At 43.0% G+C, this 24,038-nt stretch overlaps 1 protein-coding gene across 6 annotated transcripts in view; it reads left to right on the forward strand.

Annotated features, from left to right (window-relative positions):
- Positions 1 to 24,038, forward strand: part of PCNT (pericentrin) — a 293,476-nt gene that overhangs the window by 98,541 nt on the left and 170,897 nt on the right. For all 6 annotated transcript variants that reach the window (XM_077448179.1, XM_077448184.1, XM_077448180.1 and 3 more), the window contains 6 exons: positions 1,038 to 1,189; positions 1,717 to 1,886; positions 12,134 to 12,354; positions 14,032 to 14,194; positions 15,231 to 15,443; positions 21,977 to 22,206. In XM_077448179.1, coding sequence (XP_077304305.1) covers positions 1,038 to 1,189; positions 1,717 to 1,886; positions 12,134 to 12,354; positions 14,032 to 14,194; positions 15,231 to 15,443; positions 21,977 to 22,206 — 1,149 coding nt within the window. The remainder of the gene's footprint in view (positions 1 to 1,037; positions 1,190 to 1,716; positions 1,887 to 12,133; positions 12,355 to 14,031; positions 14,195 to 15,230; positions 15,444 to 21,976; positions 22,207 to 24,038) is intronic.

Consider the following 24,038-nt stretch of genomic DNA (forward strand, 5'->3'; position numbering starts at 1 on the left):
TGCACAGCTCCTGCCAACCGGGGGAAAACAGGCTAAAGTTTAGGCATTCATCTGACTGCCCGAATTGCCAAAGCACGTTGTGAACCTTGGTTCTTAATGAAACGTTGGCTCATCACCATAATGATGATTTGGGGCGTTGGTTCTTTCTCTTGAAGTGTGTTTTCGAATGCATGCCTAAACACGGGTCAGCAAAATTCTGTTTGCTTTAAAGGAGCAGTACACATGGCAGTTCAGACTTGCATTGAACTGTTTCTTTGGATGCCACATGTTCTATTGAGGTGCATTTAAAGCTTCAAGCAAAGCTTGTTAACTGCATTTTAGAAGAACGCCTGTCGACATGAACCCCAAGAGTGAGCCTTGATAGACGAATAATTCTCGGTTTCCTTGTCTCTTTAACAAATCTTATTCTGCTTGGAATCCTTTTAATGTTTGTAAGGCAAAGAACATTTGTGTATATGTACATGCACCCTAACTGCGTTTGTGTTTGTACTAATGGGGTGGGAGGGGGGCTTGTAAATCTATTTGGGTAAATTAATTTACTTGCTGTAACAAGGGGACTGGCTGCGATTTTTATTTGCCCAGCTTGCCAGGTGAACTGCAGCGATGTGGTAAGCAGTTTCCTTTTTTTATTTCAAGGTGACAGCCTGTGAAGTTAATCAGGTAGCATGTAAAATGATTCTTGAAGCAAAGAGGTGGGAGCTTTTTTGTGTTTGGGTTTTCTAAGCTTCCAAGCTGTTGTCGTGGTGACTAGGCTCCAAGTGAAGCTGTCAATAATACACACTGCATTCTCCATTCACAAGTGCTGCCTTTATTGTATTCAGTTTCTGCCAGTTTTACAAATGCATGATACTGTGCACAATTCCAATAAAGCATACCAGGTGTTATGTTGCTTTCCTAGCAAATACAAGGGGGAAGAATCAACATTTTTTTGTACAGATCGCTTTGTCACAGTCCCAGACTACAGAATTCTCTTTAGCAAACATGTATTGGTCATGATCAGCTTTTTGACACTTTTTTCCATCGTCCGAAATTCTCAGTTGCAGGAAAAGGTCTCTTTCTTAACGAATGAGATGGATGGGTTGCAATCTCAGATGGAAACGATTGTGGAAACCAGAGAAAGGGAGAACCAAGAAGGAAAAAATTTGGAAACCATACTTCAGGCTGAAGTAAAGAGAACGCGACAGGAGTGGTAAGTTGAGATTTGTGTGGTGGTATTTTTATGGGGAAACTTTAAAGTACATATGCTACCTTAAGCTTTTGGTCTCACTTATACAAGCAGCGCATACCTATGTTAAATGCAATGCGACAATATAAGTTACATTGTTATATGTTTAATTGTGATTTCAATATGCAACACATTTAATGCATTTTACATAGAAGCACTTATAGTTTATTTGATAGCCAGCACATGTAAGGTGATAACTAATGTTAGTTGAGGATAGCAGAGAAATGTTGTGATGGTTCCTTTGGGTGAAAAAAAATGGCTTCTAAGCCATTTTTTCTTTCTTTTTTTTTTTTTTTTTTTTTTTGCATGTGTATGTAGATGTTAAAAGAAAAATCTAGATGCAAGACAAATTTGACTTGTTCGGTAATTAAGTTTGGTCTTGTAGTGCTATCATCTGAAGGCTGTAGAAAACTGATATTTTTGACCATTGTTGTCTAACTATTGAGTCAATGACTGGAGTGAATAACTGGTCGTTTTTTTTTTTTTTTCAGGGACCAACTGCAAGGTTCTTGTCAGCGTCTTTTGAAGATTTTCACTGATGTGTTAAAGAACACACTGGTCACAGAAGATTTAATATTCAAAAAAATTGGTCTCTGCTTGGACAGTACCTTATCACAACTGGATGGAGATAGAAATAGGGATGCACTGACCAGGTCTACAGGTATTTATTACTACTCATATGTTGGCTGCATGAGGGACAAAACTGGGGAACAGAAAAATGAAATGCTTATTTATTTATTGTACATCGCGGGACACAGAGCCACAGTAATTACTGTATGGGTTATATGGCACCTTCAGGTGATGGACACTGACACTACCTAGACATGAAGTTCAATTGTCCATATAACCCCTCCCCTTACTGGGAGTACCTCCGTTTTTTCGGCAGTGTCTTAGATGTTGGTCATGAGTAAAGATGTACTGTGCTGAGCTCCACTGGAATATTCCTTGCTTGGGCAAGCCGTGCAACCAGATCCATTTGAAGTGTCTCTTCCAGACCGAATTGAATTGTACCAGGGCCTCGTGTCTGAAGAAACAAGGTTTTACCTGTAACGCTTCTCTTTTTAGAGAGCTGGACCCCTGGATCCAGTATTTGTTTTTTTTCCAGCCATTTTCCTGGTGGGGTGCTTTTTACAGGCCCAGGGCTGTGGATCCCCCAATTAAAAAGGGGCCCCAGTCCCTGAAGGTTTTTTTTTTAACTGAGCCCTGCATAACGTAAGGGAGATTCCTAAGGAATTTTTCGAATTCTTGTCGTTATTTCTTTAAAGTAAATGTTGTCATGCCTATAGTCCCCAAGAACACGTACCTGATTCTATGCTTGTCAGTCTCGCCTCTGTGTCAAGCTGCATGCTTCCTCCAGCCCAAGCCCCAGGTAAGATGCAAGGAAGGGGGATTTTTTCCTTTTGGGAATCTTCACCCCAGGAGGCAGAGGAAGCGTGGCTCAGTCGCCGGTGTGCCGTTCCGCTCCTGCTGCCATTATGGCGGTCCTCCATCGGGCAACTCTCCTCCACCCCAGCCCTCCTCCATATACGATCCGGCGAATTGGAGCCTACTCGTGCAGCAAAGCTGCATCTTTGACAAAGATGTGGGAGGAGGGTGCGGTGGACGGTTGGAGATAAGGGGGTGGGCCTTGTCGGCGTGCTTCAGCTCCTCCAAAGTGGACTATGTAGCTATAAAGTGCACCTTTTTTTTCAGGTGCATACAGCTAAAGGAGGGACACAGAGCAGACGGGTCACATGAGAGTGTTGGTTGATACAGGCATTCCCAGGACACATTTACTTTGCATCAGATTAGCAGCAGTTGCTGGACTATTGCTTTTTTTATTTTTTATTTATTGCTATTACAGCAGTAGGTGCCTTTTCTTGGCTGTACCTCTGCCTTTGTGTTTGGCACCATAACCAGAGGGAATGGTACAAATACCGCAAAAGATAAGGGCACAAAAGGGTCACCCTCAGGCCCTAAGGACCCCCCCTCTTCAACACCATCCCCTTGAAAGATCTAGGGAGGCTGGTCAGAGTGAGCCATCGGGGTCATCAGGGGCTGCAATTGCTTCTGACACTTCAGCCACTGTCTGTGTAACTGAGGAGGTTTTTTCCTCAACTAACAGTGGATTAGAGGAAAAGTTAGTGACTTTAATCGTAGAAAGCGCATTAGGTCCCCTTCTACCACCCAGGATCCTCAGAGGAACAGTTGGGGGGGGGGGGGGGAGAATTAATCCCCCTCAGGGGACCATGGAGAGACTGGCTCCTCTTTTGAGGGATCAAGTGGGGAAGGACCTTCTTCAGCTTCACATGCTGAGAAGTTGCTGGTGCATTCTCTTACTAAAATGGTCCACTCCACATTTAAGCTACCCTTAACTGAGTCAGTTGAAGAGCCCCCTTCTTGTTTAAGTTCACTAAAGCCTCCTCAAGCCTTGCCACCTTCCCTGTACATTCATTGCTGGAAAAGCTTATATATTCTGAGTGGGATCACCCAGATAAGCATTTTTCCCCTCCTAAAAGGAAAAATTCACTAAATATGGAGTATACCAGCAATTGATGCTGCTATATCCACTGAATAAAAGTTTGACTTCTCAGGTTGACTATGCTCAAATGTTAACGGATCCAACTGATTAAAAGATGTATTTTCCTTGGCAGGTTCAGTGGCGCAACCTGCAGTGGTGGCAATTGGGGTATTTCAATCCCTCAAGACCATTTGAAACAGGTGCTCAAGATTTTACCTGAACAGCAGGCCCAGGAGTTAGCGGAGCTGCCAGCATCTTTGTGTTTTGCAATTGACGCGAGCAGAGATTCTATTCTTCAAACCTCTCGCCTTGTGCTTAGGTTTATGCATATGCGTAGAATCTTATTGTTGAAAGGTTGAGCCGAAGCGCCATACAAAAAGCTCTTGGCTGGTTTTTCTTTCCATGGTGAAAAGCTGTTTGGGGATGATTTGGACAAATATATCCAAAAAATATCAAGTGGAAAAAGTACCCTTTTGCCAGTTAAGAAAATGTCTCTCATTAAACGGGCTCTTTTTCCAGTGCCAGGGGCAGCAGCCTCCAGGCAGTCGCGGCAGCCTCCACCATCAGGTTCAAGAGGTAAATCTCGGGTCAACACTAGGGACAAAAATCCCGGGCGAGGAAACCCACAAGACCTAATGCTAAAGTCTCCTTATGAAGGGGCTTCCCACTCGTTCGAATGGGGGGAAGACTTCTGAAGTTCTCAAGGGTCGGGCAGGAAGAATTTTTGAGACAGATGGGTGGTCTCCACAATAGCTCTAGGTTACAAACTAGAGTTTTGAGAATTCCCATTTCCTCATGTCAAAGGTCCCCAAAGATCCAGAGAAAAAGATGTCTCTCTATCTGGCGTTAGGCCGACTTTTGTCACAAAAAGTGATCATGATGGTCCCCACGGAAGAGCAAGGGTTGGGGTTTTGTTCAAACCTTTTCATGGTGCCAAAACCAAATGGAGACGTCCGGCCCATTCTAGACCTGAAAGATCTAAACTGGTTCCTGAAAATTTGCTCTTTTCGCATGAAATCAATCCGATCGGTAGTCTCCGTCCTACAAGAAGGAGAACTTCTGGCATCAATCGACATCAAGCATGTATACTTGCATGTACCAATTTTCCCTGCTCACCAGAAATATCTGTGTTTCGAAGTAGAAAAACGTAATTTTCAGTTTGTAGCTTTGCCTTTTGTGCTAGCTACTGCACCTTGGGTATTTACAAAATTTCTGGCCAGATTAAGGATTCAAGGTATAACGATAATTGCATACCTAGAAGACCTGCTCTTGATAGACTGGTTGGTAGACCATCGGGACCAAAGTATGGTTGCCATAGTCAACTTCCTGGAATACCTTGGTCCTCAATCTATAGAGATCATCTTTAAAACCAGTAAGAAGATTAAAGTACTTGGGTCTGATTATAGATACAGCCCAGAAGAGGGTGTTCTTGCTCCAGGCAAAAATCTGTGCCATAAAGGAGCTGGTTCAGGGGGTCAGGGCAGAGAAGGGTCCTTCTATCCGCCTTTTGTATGAGGTTGTTGGGGAAGATGGTGGCTTCATTCGAAGCAGTTCCCTATGCTCAGTTTCAGTCGAGACTGCTTCAAAACAATATATTGTCGGCTTGGAACAAGAAGATTCAAGCACTAGATTTTCCAATGCATTTGTCACCAAAAGTGCATCAGAGCCTCAGTTGGAGGATAATCAAGAGTGTGCAGAAGGGGAAATCCTTCTTACCAGTTACCTGGAAGGTGGTAACAGATGCCAGCCTTTCAGGTTGGGGAGCAGTCCTGGAAGAGACGTTGGTCCAAGGGAAATGGTCCAGAACCGGCAGACCAGGGAGAGGTAATCCAGATCCTAACCTAGACAGAAATGCATGTGCCGTGCATATCGGCTATCTTCATTCCAGGAGTAGAGAACTGGCAGGCGGACTACTTAGTCTCCAGCAATTGTTCCCAGGGGAATGATCCCTTCACCCTGACATCTTCCTGGCTATATGCCAAAGATAGGGTATCACAAACTTAAATCTGTTTCTGTTTGCGTCCAGTTTCAACAACAAAGTCAACAACTTTAAGAAACAGGGATCTACTCGCATGTGGAACAGATGCATTGGTGACCCGATGGGATCAGTTCTCACTGATTTATGCTTTCTCTCCTATTCTGTTGCTACCTCGATTTCTTCGCAACAGCAAGCGTGCAAAAAAGTTGATAGTTTTTGTGGCCCGGAAGATCTTTGGTATGCAGAAATGGTAAAGATGGTGGTAGGGGCCCCATGGCCCCTACCACCACATATAGATCTGCTATCGCAGGGACCAGTGTTCCATCCTCCTTTACAAACGCTAAATTTAACAGTTTGGCTGTTGAAACCCACATTCTGAAGAAATGTGGGCTTTCAGGTTCAGTGATATCTACTTTGATTAATGCAAGGAAGCCAGCTTCCAGAATCATTTATTATAGAGTCTGGAAAGCATATGTTTACTGGTGTGAATCCAGGAGTTGGCATCCTATAAAGTATGTCATGGGTAGAATCCTTGCCTTTCTGTAGATGGGGTTAGAGATGAAACTGGCCTTGAGTATTATCAAGGGCCACGTCTCGGCCTTATTGGTATTGTTTCAACATCTGCTTGCTTTGCACTCTTTTGTCTGAAGCTTTATACAGGTGGTAACGCGGCTTAATCCATAAGTTAGAGCACCCCTGAAACCTTGGGACTTGAATTTAGTTCTATCAGCATTACAGAAACAGCCTTTTGAATCGATACGACATATTCCTTTTGTCCTTTTTGACAAGGAAGCTAGTTTTTCTGGTAGCCATTTCTTCTGCAAGAAGGTTATCAGAGTTGGTGCCTCTTTCTTGTAAAGAGCCATATTTAATCGTTCACAAGGATAGGGTATTATTGCATCCTCATCCTAGCTTTCTGCCAAAGGTTTTCAGGTTTTCACCTAAACCAGGATGTTTTACCTTTGTTTTTTTCCCCAGAACCCTGTTCTAAGGAAGAGTCACTACATTCTTTGGATGTAGTGAGAGGAGTCAAAATGTATTGAAGGCAACTGCTCAGGTTCGCAAAACAGATGTTTTGTTTCTGTTGCCTGAATGTACTAGGAAAGGACAGACAGCGTTGAAAGCGCACTCCACCAGGGCTGCTTCATGGGCAGTGCATCACCAAGCCTCCATGGCCCAAATCTCCAAGGCCGCAACTTGGTCTTGTTGTGGAAAATTTTAGATGTATTTATTATATGTATTGTCATAAGAGTCCTCCTGTGTTCATTCTCCCCCAGCCCGCTCTAAAAGAGCGGACTGGGGCAGACTGACGCTGGTTGAGATCCGTTAGGTAGTGGATAATATCTTGGGCTTGGAAAAAAAAGGTGTTTGCGGAGTGGGGGTATGTCCGCCAGCAAAAGGGCCCCTGTACATTGTACAGACGATCGTCTGGGGACATATGCTTGCTCTGCGGGGATTGGTTGTGTGCGGATGTGTGCTCATTGTCTCTGCTGTGTCTGATCAGCACATGGAGATGGGCAGTGCACATCTGTAGATAGCTTTCCATTCACAAGAGATGTAGAATAATCCAAGTATACATTGTTCTCTGGAACAATGTATATATTAGGGATTTCTATCAATGGAATTATAGTCATCGTTCATTGGTTTTGTATGGTTTCCATCATTGAAAGCATTTAGTCAGTTTGTGTCACTGACTATTTGAATGTATACATGTCTGATTGGTACCTTCTATTGTATTGTATTGTCCTTATATGGGCATTCACATCCTGTTACTGCTGTGAGGTCACACCCTTTGTGGTAGGTGTTCAGCTGTTGGAGGCAAACCCTCCAGGGCGTGGCTTCCAGTGGGAAAGGTAAATAAAAAGCTTTGGTCAAGGTGAGCGAAGGGCTTGCTGACTATTTTGGAGAATGAGACTGCTGGTGATGTCTCTTTAATGGGGAACCAGAGGGGCCTGGCTGAGGAGCAGCCAGGCTGAAATGAGGATATAGGTTGCATTGGGGATGTCTGGTCATTGGCATTATATCATTAAGACGGAAATGGGTGCTTTTTGGAAGCACAGCAGTAGATGGGGCTGTGTGCATAGCATAGCAGCCAAATTACCACGACAGTCTTCAGTCCATACATTCACCAGATTCTGTCAGGTGGATGTAAGAAGGCATAAGGATATCGCCTTTTGAATGCAGTGTACTGCAGGCAGCAGTATAGGTCCTCAGGTCTGATTGCACCCTATTTTTGTTTGTGTCCCCTCCCCTCAGGTGACATCCCAAACAGTAATTACTGTAGCTGTATCCCGTGACTTATGATAAAATAGGTTTTATTTTCTTGCATCGGGGGACACCGAGCCATAGTAATTAATATGTAGGTTATATGGACACTGGCACGCCCATAAGGAAGACGTGTACTCTCTCTATATAACCCCTCCCACTACTGGGAGTCCTCAGTTTTTTCGCCAGTGTCTAAGGTGTTGGTCACGAGTAAAGATGTGCTGTGCTGAGCTCCACTGGAAGCTTCCCTGATGGGGCTAGCCATGCTGACCGGATCCGTTCTGGTGTCCTTTCATGGGCTAAATGGATGGTACATGGGCCTCGTGTCAGAAGAAACCAGGTTTTGCTTGCGAATGCTTCTCTTTAGAGAGCTGGACCCTGGGATCCAGTACTTTTTGGTAGTAAGGCCATAAAGTTTTTACTGGCAGGGTGCTGTCGCAAGTCCAGGATTGTGGGTATCCTGAGGTTCCCCTGTTCCTGAAGGTTTCCTAAAAGGTCTCGAAGCCCACTGTGAAGGTTGAAGATTGGGGTTTTTATCTCAGATAACCCTGCTGCGAGGAAAAGGTAAGGGAGATCTTCTCAGGAATTTCTCCTTCTAAGTATGTTGCCATGCCTACGTGTCACCACTGGGGGCTGTATTGAGCACTCACCGACCTAATGCTGGAAACCGCACAGAAGCCTTAATTTCTCCTCTCCTCCGGCCACAACAGATCCTTCGGTAAGAAGGGGGGTCTGGTTCTCCTCCTGTGCCCCCAATATTGTTTTTTTTCTCCTGTGGGGGGATAGGATGCCAAAATGGTTCCTTTTTTTGCAAAAAAAGACAAACCACGGCCACTCTCGGCAGAAGATTTACCCCCTCCCCCCGCCATGTCTGCAGATTCCACAGGATGCCATGCTTGAGTGAGAAAGCACTTGTAGGAAGTTTATTTAAGCGCTGTGTGTGTTTAGCTGCTGCTGGCTGTGGAGGGACAGAGCAGGAGGTTGGTTGGATCAGCTTTGACACAGGCTTTTCCCTTTTGAAACATTGTACCTTTAACAGGCTAGGAGTAATAGCAGCTATTGCTCTGTACTATAGCCTAGCAGTGCACATTCTTTTGCTAGTAGTGGCTCTGCTTTGTTCAGGCTATGGGTGGCAAAGAGACCAGGAACTCCGCTAAGGCTCGGTTCACACAGGGGCGACACGACTTCAGGACGACTTTGTGAGGCAAATTGGAGACGACTTGAACACGACTCTTAGACACGACCTGGCGACTTTTGCCGTGGCCAATCGGAGAATGACCTCTGAATGAATGAAATAATGAATGAAATGAATGAAATACTTATATAGCGCACAATGCGAACTGAACCGCCCCTTGTCCTTACATTAGTCGCCGCGCGAAAGAAGGAAGAAGAAGGAAGAAGAAGGAGGAAGAAGGAGGAAGAAGAAGGAGGAAGAAGGAGGAAGGAGGAAGAAGAAGGAGGAAGAAGGAGGAAGAAGGAGGAAGAAGAAGGAGGAAGAAGGAGGAAGGAGGAAGAAGAAGGAGGAAGAAGGAGGAAGAAGAAGGAGGAAGAAGGAGGAAGAAGAAGGAGGAAGAAGGAGGAAGAAGGAGGAAGAAGGAGGAAGAAGGAGGAAGAAGGAGGAAGAAGGAAGAAGAAGGAAGAAGAAGGAGGAAGAAGGAAGAAGAAGGAAGAAGAAAGACCGGGCCACCGCCTGTAAAAGAACTATAAGAAGGCGCGGTGGCCCGGCAGAAGAACCGAAGAGGGGGGACAAGACCCCCGAAGTCGGAAGAAGAGTGCGGCGGCGAGGAAGAAAGCCGGGCTCCTCCGCTAGCAAAAGAGCTAGAAGAAGATGGAGGAGTCCGGCGAGAAGACCACCGAAGACGGAAGACCCCCGGAGCTGTGCAATAAACTATTTTATCTTGTGTATTGTGTTTTTTTTGTACTTTGTTTTACAGGTGAATGGGTAGGGGTACATTGTACCCCATACTCATTCACATAGGGTGGGGGGCCGGTATCCGGGGGCCCCCTTATTAAAGGGGGCTCCCGGATTCCGATAAGCCCCCAGCCCACAGACCCTGACAACCAACGGCCAGGGTTGTCGGGAAGAGGCCCTTGTCCTCATCAACATGGGGACAAGGTGCTTTGGGGTGAGGGGGGGCCGCACACCCCCCTCCCCCAAGGCACCCCCCCATGTTGAGGGCACGCGGCCTGGTACGGCTCAGGAGGGGGGGGGGCGCCCGCTCGTCCCCACCCCCTTTCCTGGCCGGCCGGGTAGCCTGCTCCGGATAAGAGTCTGGTATGGATCTGGGGGGGACCCCCACGCCGTTTTTTCGGCGTAGGGGGTTCCCCTTGGAATCCATACCAGACCTAAGGGCCTGGTATGCTCTCGGAGGGGGAACCCACACCAAATTTTTTTCATAAATTTGGTGTGGAGTTCCCCCTTCAGAGCTAATAATTCTGTCAAAGTCGCCTCTGTATATACAGAGATCCGACTTGGAGGCGACCTCCATTGAAATCAATGGGTACAAGTCGCCTACAAGTCGGATTGAAGTAGTACAGGAACTTCTTTTGAAGTCGGAGCGACTTCAGTAGCGTGCATTAAGACGGCTCTCATTCACTTACATTGATTTTTAAATGTTGTCCGACCTGAGGCGACTAGGGGCGACCTGAAGTCTGATCTGAGTCGCCCCTGTGTGAACCGAGCCTAAGGGTTCTAAAGGGTCAATGTTTACACAACAAACTAAAACCATTTCCAAAAGAATGTCCTCCTCCTCCTCCTCCTCTGAGAGTGATGCGGCTGCTCAGACTGAGTCGTCAGGAGAATCTGTTGTTGCAGCTACACAAAACACTTCAGCCACGGAGTATATCACAGGAGAGGTTTTTTCTTCTACCATTTCTAGCTTGGAAAATAAGATTGAATGCTGTGTTATCTCTCCATAGTGGGGTCAAACATAGCAGATCCGCCATCTAGTGCTCTGGACCCTCTTAATGAGGTGCAGGAGGCTGGGAATCAAGTAGATCTTCCCAAAGATTTGGAAATGCTTATTTATCCTCTTCCGAGGATCTTAATATAGGTGTGACATCACAAGACAGGTTGCTTGTGCACTCTCTTACTAAATCTGGGGATGCCTTTCCTATTCATGCATGGCTAAGGAAGCTTATGCATGCTGAATGGGAACAACCGGATAAACAATATTATCCTCCTAAGATATTCTCCACACTTTATCCTATGGCAGAAGACTTCTATAAAAATGGGTGGTTACAGTGATTAATGCTGCAATTGCCTCAGTGAACAAGAATCTCGCATGTCTGGTGGTTAAAGGATCCAACAGATAAAAAGTTGTAGCTTCTTTCCAAAAGCCACATGTCTTTGGCAAGCTCAGTAGCGCAGCCGGTTCTTGTCGCAATTGGTGTATCCCAGTCCATTAAGGAACAGTTTGAAGAGATACTTAAAATTCTGCTTGATGAGCAGGCCCAGCAATGGGCTGGGTTACCAGACGGCACTATGTTTCACAGTAGATGCTATGAAAGATACTATCATTCAAGCCTCATGGCTTATGCTTGGGTTAGGGCATTCTTGAGTACTATGGCTGAAAAGTTGGTCAGCCGAAGCACCGTGTAAAAAGCTTTTAGCCAGTTTCCAAATTGAGCTGCAGCTCAAATTTGTAAGATATCTACAAACACCATAACCAAAACATAGAATATAGCTGCGCATAAAGTTAAGCTAAAATAATGTAATAGTATATGACTAGTAGTATTTAGTAGAATAGTATTTTTTTCATTATTACTTTTAAATAAACTGAAAAATGGCGCATATAATTTTTTTTTTTTTTTTTATCTTTATCCAATCGAAAAAATAATCGGCCGATTAATCGATTATGAAAATAATCGTTAGTTGCAGTCCTAATTCACACCAGTGTGCTTTTTATTAGATGTCTTATCCATTTAAATCCATAAGAATTCATCTGAACGCATTTCAACAAGACTTGTTGCTGCTTCGTGATGTACATAGTTGATATGCATTTTGGTGACCATTGATGTTCAATACAAGGTGCATTGCATTGTGCTTTAACATGCGTTTTGATGCTTTTCCATTGATTTAAATAAAAAATGCATTGGGGAAAATGCGTAGTCATGAATTGACTCTAACAGAATTTTAAAACTACATTTGCTTTTTCTATTTTAGTGAATGAGAAACATCGCCTGAGTCCAGACTGTGACACTATGACCGAGCACAGCCTGATGTCCACAGATGAGGGATACGAAGTGTCAGAATATCTGTGCGATAGTGTGCTGGGCAGCCTAGAAGTTGGTCTAGAGAATGAAGAGAAGATCATACAGATGAGCCAGCGCTTACGTGCTGCTGTTGAGAGACTTCTAGATATGGTTTCTAATTCTGCATTTCAGGTAGGAAAAAATAGACCATGGCTGATAATGTGTCAAGATGATCGAATCAATCTGCGTTGTCTTTAAGTGATGATCAAAAATGAGAATGTTTACTACTGATTTATACACAGTCACTGTTTGCTACAGATGTGTGTAGATTGGCATACCATGCACAAAATCTATGAACTGCTTCAATTCCGTTTGTATTGATGATGAAAGTCCTCTATTTAGTATTCGAATGTCTGTCGACACTTATGGCACCTTATGTCAACGTGTTCTTACAGACAACTAGAGTGGTCTCCCATCAACTACCAATTGGCAGCAGACGTGCCCTGCAAGTCTGAAGCAAATTTTAAATCGGTGTTCAAATTTTAGTGCATTGGTACCTTTTTTCAGGAAATGGAATCCTTTAAAAAAAAAAAAAAAGAAAAAAAAAACCTTTAGGCAGCCCTGTCTAAAAAAGAAATCATACCTACTGGGTTAGAAAACCAGTCCTGATCACTGTTCTTTCCTGAGATAATCAAAGCCTTTTGTGTCTGCCTGCATACCTTGCTTCTCTCCTATACACCCTGCGTTGAAATAAACGTATGAAAGCATAATTAACCTTGCAAGCCTGCGCTTTCAAAACATTTATGTCAGAGGTGTATTTCTAGTTTGTGCTGTCCTCCGTATATTTTAGTGAAGATTTTCTTTCTTGGGGCACAGAACCCTGCTGTATTGGTTTCAAACATCTCATAAGATCGGTCACAAAAACTCAAATTTGAAAAAGCACCACAACTTGTGGTGCTTAATATGGGGCTCTGTCACACTAGTCCATATGGTGCATGTAGAGTTTTACTATGCGGGCTAGTATCTTTGTGAGGGCCAGCAGGGGGCGATGCAACACATGCATCGCGTTTACTTTTTCAAAAAATTTTTTTTTAACATGAAGTGCCACTTTATGTCTCCACGGAGAAGCACAATGTGTTGTGGTGAGGTGACATGGGGCATCATCCAGTGTGCTGCAGAAAAATGCAGCATGTATATCACACCACATTGTACATAACACCAGCCAGCTGTCCCCCCTGTATCCTATAGATGTCATTGTCTGCTAAAATATTGGTTGTTTTGGTGCACCATAATCCATCGATGATGCTGTGAAAACAGTCACCCATGAGCCCCCAGTTGCTTTGGCTAATTTTAAAGTGGTGTTCCGTTCCCCCTCCAAAAAGTACATCGACAACTACACATTCTGTAGCTGCTGACTTTTAATATTAAAACACTTCCCCATCCTGAAATCAAGTGATGTCGGCACCCCAGCTGATGCTTCTATCGACTGTCAGGTGCTGCCGCCGATAAGGGAACCCAGCAGTGAAGCTTTGTGGCGTCACAGCTGCGTCCCTACTGCGCATGTGAGAACCACGCTGTTTTCTCTTACTGCCCTGGCAGTAAGGGAAAGATGACAGGGGGCTAACTTCTGACATACCTACCTGAGGGGACAGTGTAACTGTCAAACTGGTACTTGCCAAGGAGGGGGGGGGGGAGGGAATCAGATGAGCAGAAGTTGCAATTTTTGTTAGAACTCCATTTTTAATTCATTCTTGATGGCATTTCTAATAAACTCAGGTGGCACCCCATAGTGTGATTGCATCCCAGCTGAGAATGGCTGAAGTACTGTAACTTGTGGGTTGTAATTTTTCATTATATTTTCATTTTTAGATAGAGCAGACTCATGAAATACAGAAATCTTTTGAGGAGGAGTTTAAGAGCCGAAATCAAGAGATTGCTCAAGTAGTGGTTAAGAATCAAGACTTGGTGAAACTGCTGGCACAGGAGACTGAGACAAAGAACCATCTGCAGGTTGAACTGCACAAAGCTCAGGGTAAGAAGAAAAACTGTCAAAGGAATTGGGCAAAATTAATGTTTGCAGGATTGTGTAAGAAAACCTATTGACAAGCCCACCAGGAAGGGGCCGCACACAGCAGGCCGCGGAGTCCTGAACCCAAACAGATTACTTGTGCAGACTGTAGAGTAGCAAACCTATAGTGTATCATCTTCTGGATCTGATGTGATTCTACCACACAGGTACAAGTAACTGTGAGAGAATAGTTCTGCTACTATATTTCCTAGTTCTGATTTGCAAGTAAAAACGTTTAAAGGCCAGTCTAATAGGAGTACATTTTTACTGGAAACCAAAACTTTTAACTATTTTATTTAAGTGGAATATAAACCTAAAATGTCCTGCTCCGACATGATGCTAAAATAGCTATTTTATTGTGCTAGTGGAGATATAGCCTGCAATGGGATGGTGCATGCCCTTTTTTCTCTTTGCTTACTATCCTTCCTTGTACCATCAAGGCTGATTACTCGGGTCTGCTGTAGTCTCTGATCTTTCAGATCAGATTCAGATCAGATGATCAGCACATACTGCATGTGGTACGGTAGCTTTTCTAGTGCTAAATTATGTTACTAATTAGCTTTTGGTATTGTGCAGTATAGATGTACATGTTCAGATTGGATACCAAACTCGATCTCTAAGTCCATGTTTATAGCTCTATAGCCCAACCTGTGGCCCGAGGGTCAAATACAGCCCTTTTTCTTTTGCTTGTTGTGTGGCCCTTGGACCCCAGCAATCTGCAGGTGGAGTCGGTACAGCAGCTTTCTCCAGTAACCTTGTATAATATGTCCCCAGTCTCTCACTGTCCTCTAAAGCATGTTTTGAGTCTTCAGCCAAACCTGTAGCATGTTTACAGTCTCTATAGTATGTTTAAAAAAAAGGAAAGGGGTTAAGGGTTTAGAGTGACTGCAAGACTTTCAAAATGCCATATGATTGTTATCTTTGTGCTTTTGTTTTGCATAGCAGACCCCTTTTTCTGTTAATTTATGCTTCAGTCATTATGATCTGTTGTGTGATGCAGGACTTGTTGAAGGTTATGCAGCAGAGAAAGCCGCCCTGGAAGAAACATTGTCATTAAAAGAGACTTCTGAGCGCCAGCTTGTTGTAGCACTGGAGAAGTCCCAGGAGCAGCTGAAAGTCCTGACACAGGAGCCCTCTGCTCTTGGGGAAGAGAAAGAGTTGTTGCTGAGGCTCCAGGAAGTCCTATCAAGTAGTGAGAAAGATGTTAAAATTGGTGAGACTCTCTATTGTTATCATGTAGCACGTAATGGCCTTCTCTCTTTTTTTTTTTTTTGTAATGTTTAAATGGCTTTTAAAATTTAGATTATTTTTTTTTTTTTTTTTAATTGGGATGCGTCATAATGAATTTCCTATTTACAGGGTACCCATTCTGTTAGCAGCTAAGCACAAATAGAAAAAAAAGTCTAGCCATTAATTTAGCTGAGGAAATGCAACCAGAGTAGGCTGGATCTAGAACAAATGTATGCAGATTTAGGAAGTTTATTCATGTAAGCTGTACTCTCAAGAAGCATGATACAGTGGATGGGAAAGTTGTGTGTGTGCTTCTATCTATATCTTAATACAGTACGGGGCCCAGGCTTAAATAGCCATATACCCGGGGTAATATATAGGCTGCTACCTTTAGGTGATTGGGCACTGGCAAAAGCTTTGCTGGACATGCTTCCTATGACCCCACACCACTTCATGAGCCATCAGTGTTTTGAGTAGTGTCCCTGGATGATGGACCTTTTCTCCCTTTTTTATGGAGACGTTTTGTGTGCTGAACTAGTTTCATTTATTTTTTCACATTTTTCAATCAACTCTCGACTGCCTTCTACTTTAACAATAGAAGCTGTGCATCAGGCTTGGTGTACACTCATGATACCTTGGGAAGTGTACCCAGACCCCAGGCTGTAGGATGGCCTTTAATGTTGCAGTGAATGTAGTTGGCTGCAGGGTGCTAGGCAGGTCAAGGGCCATGGTTCATTGCTATGGTCCCAAGACCCCTCTGTGGTTATGCCCACTGTGACAGATGAAGCCTGGACCAATATGAGGACCAACAGCATGGAAGGGTAAACTGTTTTTTTCCTTTCATCGGGCTGATACTGTAGCTTTACAGCAAGTGTGATAATGAACATCTTCATTATTTGCAGTACACAAAGTGTCCCCTGTATAGTACTTGTTTTTACATATGAGAATGTGTTTAAGGTTATTCACTTTTAGAGTGTATTGGTGTCGGTGGATACAAAAATAACCCCCAGCATTGGTGTCAATGAACACAAAAATAACAACTAACATTGGTGCTAGTAGACGCAATAATAGCCCCCAGCATTGGTGTCCGTGGATGCATTAATAACCCCCCTCCCTCTACTGGTGTCAGTACTACTACCTCCCTTCTTGCATTGGTGCTCGTGGCAGTAAAATTTAACCCCTTCTACATTGGTGGTCAGCGGCAGTGAGAGTTTAACTCCTTGTTACCCAAACCACCCGTCTGAACAGTGGGTTGTGAAAGTTAACACCCTCCCATTCTCCCTCTTCACATCGGTCATAGCAGTGGGCACTTGGGTCTTTGACCCTTGTTTGCTATAATTGTTGGGCCTGTTCACGCTGTTCTGTATGCCTTGTTGCCCAACCCTTTGTTTTATTGCTTGGGGACCTTCCAGGGTCTATGAATATCCAGCCCTTATCCTGTATGGATTAAAGCTGAACTCCAGGAATTCAGCAACTTTTGTAAAAAGTGCAGGCATACTGCGAGCTAAGTCCAACAAGGTGCATGCCGCCTCCTGGACATATCTCCTTTACATCTGACAGGTTTACTGTGCTCCAGAAAGATGGCTTCTGGAACTCTAATGTTGAACGCTCTAGTCTCCGCTCGTTCCAAGTTCAGAGTCAATGCCCAATCACAGAAGCATTAGTATTATGTGAACTCATTCCTAAAAGACAAAGGCTTTTGTGAACTGTTAGCAGAGGGGAAGGGCAGGCATAGCTGCTGTGTGTGCTTCTCTCCTCTTAAGCCTCGTACACTTGATCAGATTATCAGACAAATAATCGTCTGTTTCTTGTTGCATGCTAGGCTCATATGGCAAGTGAAGAGGTTACTCAACTTACAAAAATTCTCGTAGGACAAATACAGCTTCGGAAGTGATGTAATATTTTGTATTGGTTTTTATCATTTCCGAGCAAGCAGTCTTGCTCGTACAATTTTTTTTTTTTTGGTATGAAAACTCTACTAATTGAAAATCGGACATTGTGTTTACGTACGATAAAATATTTTATAGCATGCACCTTCAGGTTTTGTCGTCGGAATCAGATGTCGAAAGCACTACTCAGATAATTAGCCAATCAAATATTACTTACGATTTTCTTATGGTATGTTTGGGCCTTTAGAGCCTGATGGAATTCTCCTGGAGTGCCATAAACCTGTCAGATGTAAATAACAGAGATAAATTCAACCAGGCGCATGCCACCTCCTAGGAAAAAATGGAAATTGCAGAGCTCACAATAACATATACAAATCAAATTAATAAGTGAAGAAAGTCCATATAATTTGTGCAGATTATGCTCCAATCGATAAAGTGCAGTGTCACTTTCAAACTTCATGGTGCATCACAGATCCCTCCTGTGTCCCCACTCACCAAAAGAAATGGACCCCTGGCTTTTTCAGTCCAGGGATCAATCAAGCTTGGATGTTGGCCATCAATGGCTTATTCACAGGATTCACTAAAACTCTTGCCCCATCATGATGATCATAGGTGGATAATGGCACCTAAAAGAAAGGCTAATAGTGACGTACAATAAGATGCACTTTATTTTGCACAAATTTGGATAGGTACTCACAGGCTGGCAAATTATAAATTGCATGCCACCTCCTAGACTTTAATCATAGTATGCCTGCACATTTTACAAAGTGGCTTAAGATAAAAGGAATTTTGACTTGCCTGTAAATTTGGAGTACAGGACACTTTTTGTTTTTTGGAGTACAGGACACTGGTAACTTTCCCCTCTGTTCATGTGTTACTCTGCATTGCCTGGTACAAAACTGAGTGAGGTGGGGTCATAGTATTCGGTCTAGGTGGACATGCTCTGCAAAGCTTTTGCCAGTGTCTAATCACCTGAAGGTAGCCGCCTACAACCAAGGATCTATACCAGGGATATGCAATTAGCGGACCTCCAGCTGTTGCAAAACTACAAGTCCCATCATGCCTCTGCCTTTGGGTGTCATTCTTGTGGCTGTCAGCGTCTTGCTATGCCTCATGGGAGTTGTAGTTCTGCAACAGCTGGAGGTCCGCTAATTGCATATCCCTGATCTATACTATACCGAACAATTTACTGTTTTCCAAAACTGTTTTATTCAAGGTATGTTGTGAGAGATAACTGTTGGTTATTTTTTAACCGAACTGTCAAGCGATAAAATGGCTGGTGTCGTATCACATGTTTAGCACCATGGCAACTGCAGATCAAACCGAGGCCAAGATGTCAGATTCTTTGGCTGTAAATGCAAGGAGGGTTTAGCTCCACTTTCACTGAAAAAGCTGAAAATAGAAGCTGCTTGTTTGTTATGCACAACTGCTCCAGATACTGTTTGTTTTAGTTTTGATAAATTCCCCCCCTCTGGTTTTAGTTTGACTGTAGTGCTGAGCATTTCTATAACTTACATGATTCAGCTGGATGATAAAAAATAAATTGTTTTCGTATTCGGGTAGAACTAGCCAGTAAGTGCCTCTCCCATAGTCCAGAATACAGTTTCCTCAGCAATAAGTTTTTCAAAATTTTTATGGTTGTATTCTTTCTTTTTTTCTCCATTTTCGCCTTATCTGTCCCCATTCTGTCTGGAGGAGCACAGGGGGCAGATTCAGACACCAGCATAGTCAGTCTGAGAGAGGGGAGTGTTAAAAGTACTAGCAGGTTTAAATACAGTAATAAATTGAAGCTAAACTCCAGCAAATACTTTATAATCAGTTATAGCAAACATTCTTTTTCCTTTTGGCATAAAGGTTTTACATAAAATCTGATAATTTTAAGCACCAGTGTTATCCCTGTAACTGAGAGAGCTTTTCTGTTGAAAAACAACTTGCTGGCTGGATCACCAGATGAAAATAAAAGAAAGAAGGCCTAAAAAAAATAAACTAATACGGCCATCCCCTCTAAGATTTGGTAAACTACAATGTTTGCTTTTGGGTTTAATGTTCTTTTAAAGCGGGAGTCCACCGGGACTCCGCGTTTTTTTTTTTTTTTTTTTTAAAGCCAGCAGCTACAAATACTGCAGCTGCTGACTTTTAAATAGTGACACTTACCTGTCCAGCGCGCCCGCGATGTCGGCACCCGAAGCCGATCGCTCGCTCGGCTGCCGGGTCCCGCCGCCATCTTGGGTATGGGAATCAGGAAATGGAGCCTTTCGGCTTCATTTCCCGGTTCCCTACTGTGCATGCGCGAGCCGCGCGGCGCAATCCGGACGGTCCCCGCTGCCTCTGGGAGCTGTGTGTTTCCCAGCAGGCAGCGGGGCACTTGCTGAAGGGGGCGGGCGCTTGCGGAACGGGGGCGTAACCTACGCTCGTTCCGCAGAGAGCTAGCCCGGAAGTGGGTGCAGTTACCTGGATTATCCAGGTAACTGCACCCCCCTCCCCCCTGAAAGGTGCCGATTGTGGCGCCGGAGGGGGGGGGGGATTCCGATGAGCGGAGGTCCATTTTAGGGTGGACCTCCGCTTTAACGTTCTTCTGGAGTCGCAGATTCTGCAGTGGTCTTTATGTAAATTGTGGCCAGTGCTTGCATGATTGGACACTGAAAAAAGGGAAATATTATAAAGGCCACGCTAAGGTTATCAAGTTGGCTGCTGCCCCCTACAGATCCACAGCCCCCCAAAGAGGGATTGTGGATAAACAAGAATTTTAAAAGTATTGTATAGGGCCCATGGCGCTGCCACAAAATAGAATATATTATACACGCCTAATCAGTAATATAAGGGATTCCTAGGGGCCTCTCTACTCTTCATGAAGTGAGGAAGACAGGTTAGTATATTTTAAAAACTTTCTAATGGGGTTATATTAAATTATAGCCTCCAATAAGCCCACACCTATGTTCTCAGGATACCTCCCTCTACTAAGTGCACATACACATTATACAGCAAACTGATCATCCAGTTTGGTCCCTGCACCCCCGTTCAGATAATGTGTTCTATAAGATAGTATACAATACCAAAGTGAGAAAATATATAATAATTAGATAAATAATTCTAAACCATATCGTGACTATAAATAGAAAAGAACAAATTACATATATGTGATGTGTTCGGTCAGACCAAAGGTGTTTATCTGTTACTCCAGTTTTTACACACCACATGTCTCCATATGGTCTCAAAAAGAGAGAAACCTATATCATACAGCGATCCATATATGTTAAATCCAAATCTTGTGCAAAAGGGGAAGAACAATCTTCCAAAGTGCTGAAAGTGCAAAAAATGCAAAATACAAAATGCATAAAAAACAAAAAACATCAATCAGAAAAATCTACAACCATCTGTTACTTATGTATATATGTGTGATCCTCGCTGGACCCTCTGGAAGAGGGGATATTTTATCACACTAAAGTGCACACTCTGTATGTATTCAGTCCCAGAGCTATAAGCCAGTCCTAGACAGGAGATAGCCGTACATCAGATTAAAAGTGACTGGTGCTAGATCAGGAGAAAAAAGTGACTTCAGTGCTCGCCCGCTCAGGTCCCCACTCACCAAATCCTTATCCTATCCCTAAGGGGTAGCGTGCATGTAGTCACTCAGTTTCCAAAGTTTCCCTCAACGCGTCCACCTCTTTTTGGCTCGTCCGTATTCCTTATAACTGGGAAGCTCCCCCTTTATTTCATTTTATAGCAGGTTATGGCAGTAGGATGGATCCTCAGAAAAAACAAAAATCGGCTCCCATAGTGCAGTAGATTAATGACCAAAAATATTTTATTAAGTCTCTTGCAATCCAGAAGCAGATGTACAAAAACTATTTTAATTTATTAAAAACTATATATTAAAAATTATATATAGTATTACATTTGTACTATGAGATCTGTTTATTATAAAAATAATTATATAGGGCTGGCAAAAAGTGAAAAATAAAAACTGAAAATAAAAGTACACATGAAAAATTTGAAAAATTTAAACAAAAAACAAAGGCTAGTCTGGACAAGTGTGAAGGACTACAATAGAAGAGCCTATTGGGTCCAGTGGTGGCTAATCCCAGTAGTACCAGTGCCCGGTGTGTTAAACCCACAATAGTCCGTATACTAGCTCCACAAGTCCTCACATGCAAAAAAGGCAGGCTGAGCCCGATCGCTTATTACCCGGTATCTCCGCTAGATCTATGGAGGAGCGGCGTGCGTTCCAGCTACACTCCGTTCAATCTGCTTTCCGGAAGTAACGTAGTGCGCGTGGCTCCGTCGTATTCGTTTTGTCATTGACGTCTTCAGCGACGGTCGTGATTGGACACTGATCCACCCACATGTACCGTACATGTTTTATTGGTCACCAGCTGTGGTTTGTGGTCACGCAAGGGTTTTTAATATTCCTTAGAAAAGGAAAAGGAAATTGTGCTTTAATAACTTGTTCTGAAATATGGTGTATAATCAATTTATAGTAATGAAAGTAAATGAAACTACAACTCCAGACCATTTTGTAGTGTTTCAGTCTGCTGTATACTTTTAGACTTGCTAGAAGGCTTGGGTGCTTGTTTGGTGTCCTGGACTATGCAGATTTGAAACTCACATTTTTTTCTTGTTTTCACAGAGCTTCTGAAAGAAACTCAGCGCTTGGTAAAAGAGAAACTTGAGTTACACTGCCAAGCAGACAAGGACCGATCAAACTTACTTTCCCATATGAGGGTCCTGGAAATGGAACTAGAAGACCAAATGGCTCGTAATCAGGAGCTGTTGAAGAAATCAAGTGAAATTACTGACTTTGAGCAGCAGATTCAGGCTCTAGAGAAGCAGCTAAAACATCAGAGACAATTTATGGATGTACGTTTTTCAGTTTTATGTCCCAAGAATAAAAATGTCCTATTTCCATATGCATTTCATGAGGCAATATACTGACTCAGTAATATAGTTTAGATTAAATTTTGAATGAGAGAATTTTTAGTATGTGACTACATTTTTGACTAGTGTAACATTAAAGATATAAAATACTAGTATATAAACTTTCAAAAGAGAAAGTTTGACCAAACACCACAACATTTTCACTGTTATTTGGCCCTTTTAACTAGCCTTTTTTTTTAATTAAAGCCCAGTTAGTCTGCTTTTATTATCTGGTTAGAATGCTTTTACTGTACAAGTAAAGCATACAGCTGGTGAAAGTATTGAACACGTCACCGTTTTTCTAGGTAAATGTATTTCTAAAGATGCTGACATGTGGTGAAAATGTAATGTCAATAGTAACAACCCATGCAATCAATGCATACAAAGGAACCAAAACAAATAGGTTCAGAAATTAAGTTATGTATAATAAAATGGAATGACACACACAGGGAAAAAGTATTGAACACATGAAGGGAAAAAAAGGTGCAAAAAGGCATGAAAAGCTAAGACACTAGCTCAAATCTATCAGTAATTAGAAGGAAATCCTGTGCCTTGTCAGCGCAAATTAATATCGGCTGTTTCAGTCTCAACTGATGGCCTATAAAAAGATGTCTCATTACCAAGGTGTCACACAAACATCTAATGATGGGTAAAAGCAAAAAGCTCTCTCGAGACCTTTGTGACCTTATTTTTGGCAAATCCTACTGATGGCATTGGTTACAGAAGAATTTCTAAACTTCTGAATGATCCAGTGAGCACGGTTTTTGGCCATAATCTGGAAGTGGAAAAAAACCTAATTTCACTATAAACCGGCCACGACCAGGTGTTCCTCGCATGTTTTCTGACAGGAGTGAAAAGAATGATCAGAAGAGTTGGCCAAGAGCCAAGGACCACTTGTGGAGAGCTTCAGAAAGACCTGGAATTAATGCACTCATCCGCCATGGCCTGTATGCACACTTACCATGCAAGACTCCAAAAAAAGCATGTAATCTGGTCAGATGGGACCAAAATGTAACTCTTTGGATTCCATAATGCGCACCCTGTTTGGAGGTCAAATGGTACTGCACATCACCCCAAAAACACCCCAATACCAACAGTGAAGTTTGGAGGTGGGAACATCTTGGTGTGGGGCTGTTTTTTAGCATACGGTACTGGCATTTCATGTCACTGAAGGAAAGATAAATTGAAAAATATTCCAAGACATTCTTAATAAAAATCTGCTGCTGTCTACCAGGATGATGAAGATGAAACAGCAAGACAATGATCCCAAACGCAAGGAAACTCTCAATTGGTTTGAAAGAGAAAATAAAGTTGCTAGAATGGCTCAGCCATAACCTGACTTGAATCCAATTGAAAAACGACTGAAAGAACTAAAGAGTTCATAGAAGTAGCCCACGGAACCTTCATGATTTGAAGACTGTGTGGGGAAAAATGGGACAAAATCACACCTGAGCTGTCACCAACAAAGGATTTTGTACGAAGTATTCAATAAATTTCAGTTAAAGCAGAGTTCCACCCATATTTTATACTTTATCTGAATGAGTCCCTTGCAGCAAGTCTAACAACATTTGGCAGGTTGTATTTTTTTTTTTTTTTTTTTTTTGACTTTGCCTTGTTATGATGTCCCTTGTAATCTGCTGCTTCTTGGCTGCGGTGCCGTACGTCATATTCTGGTGCACCTTGGCTTCTGGGAGATGTTATCATTCCCAGGAGTCAGTGGGCATCGCCACAGAAAATGAAGCAATGAAAGGTGGATCTAGGCGCTATTTTAAACA

This window comes from Lithobates pipiens, unplaced genomic scaffold (assembly GCF_037356315.1).
Source record: "Lithobates pipiens isolate NorthernLeopardFrog02 unplaced genomic scaffold, aLitPip1_a1.2 Scaffold_22, whole genome shotgun sequence".
Lineage (NCBI taxonomy): Eukaryota > Metazoa > Chordata > Amphibia > Anura > Ranidae > Lithobates > Lithobates pipiens.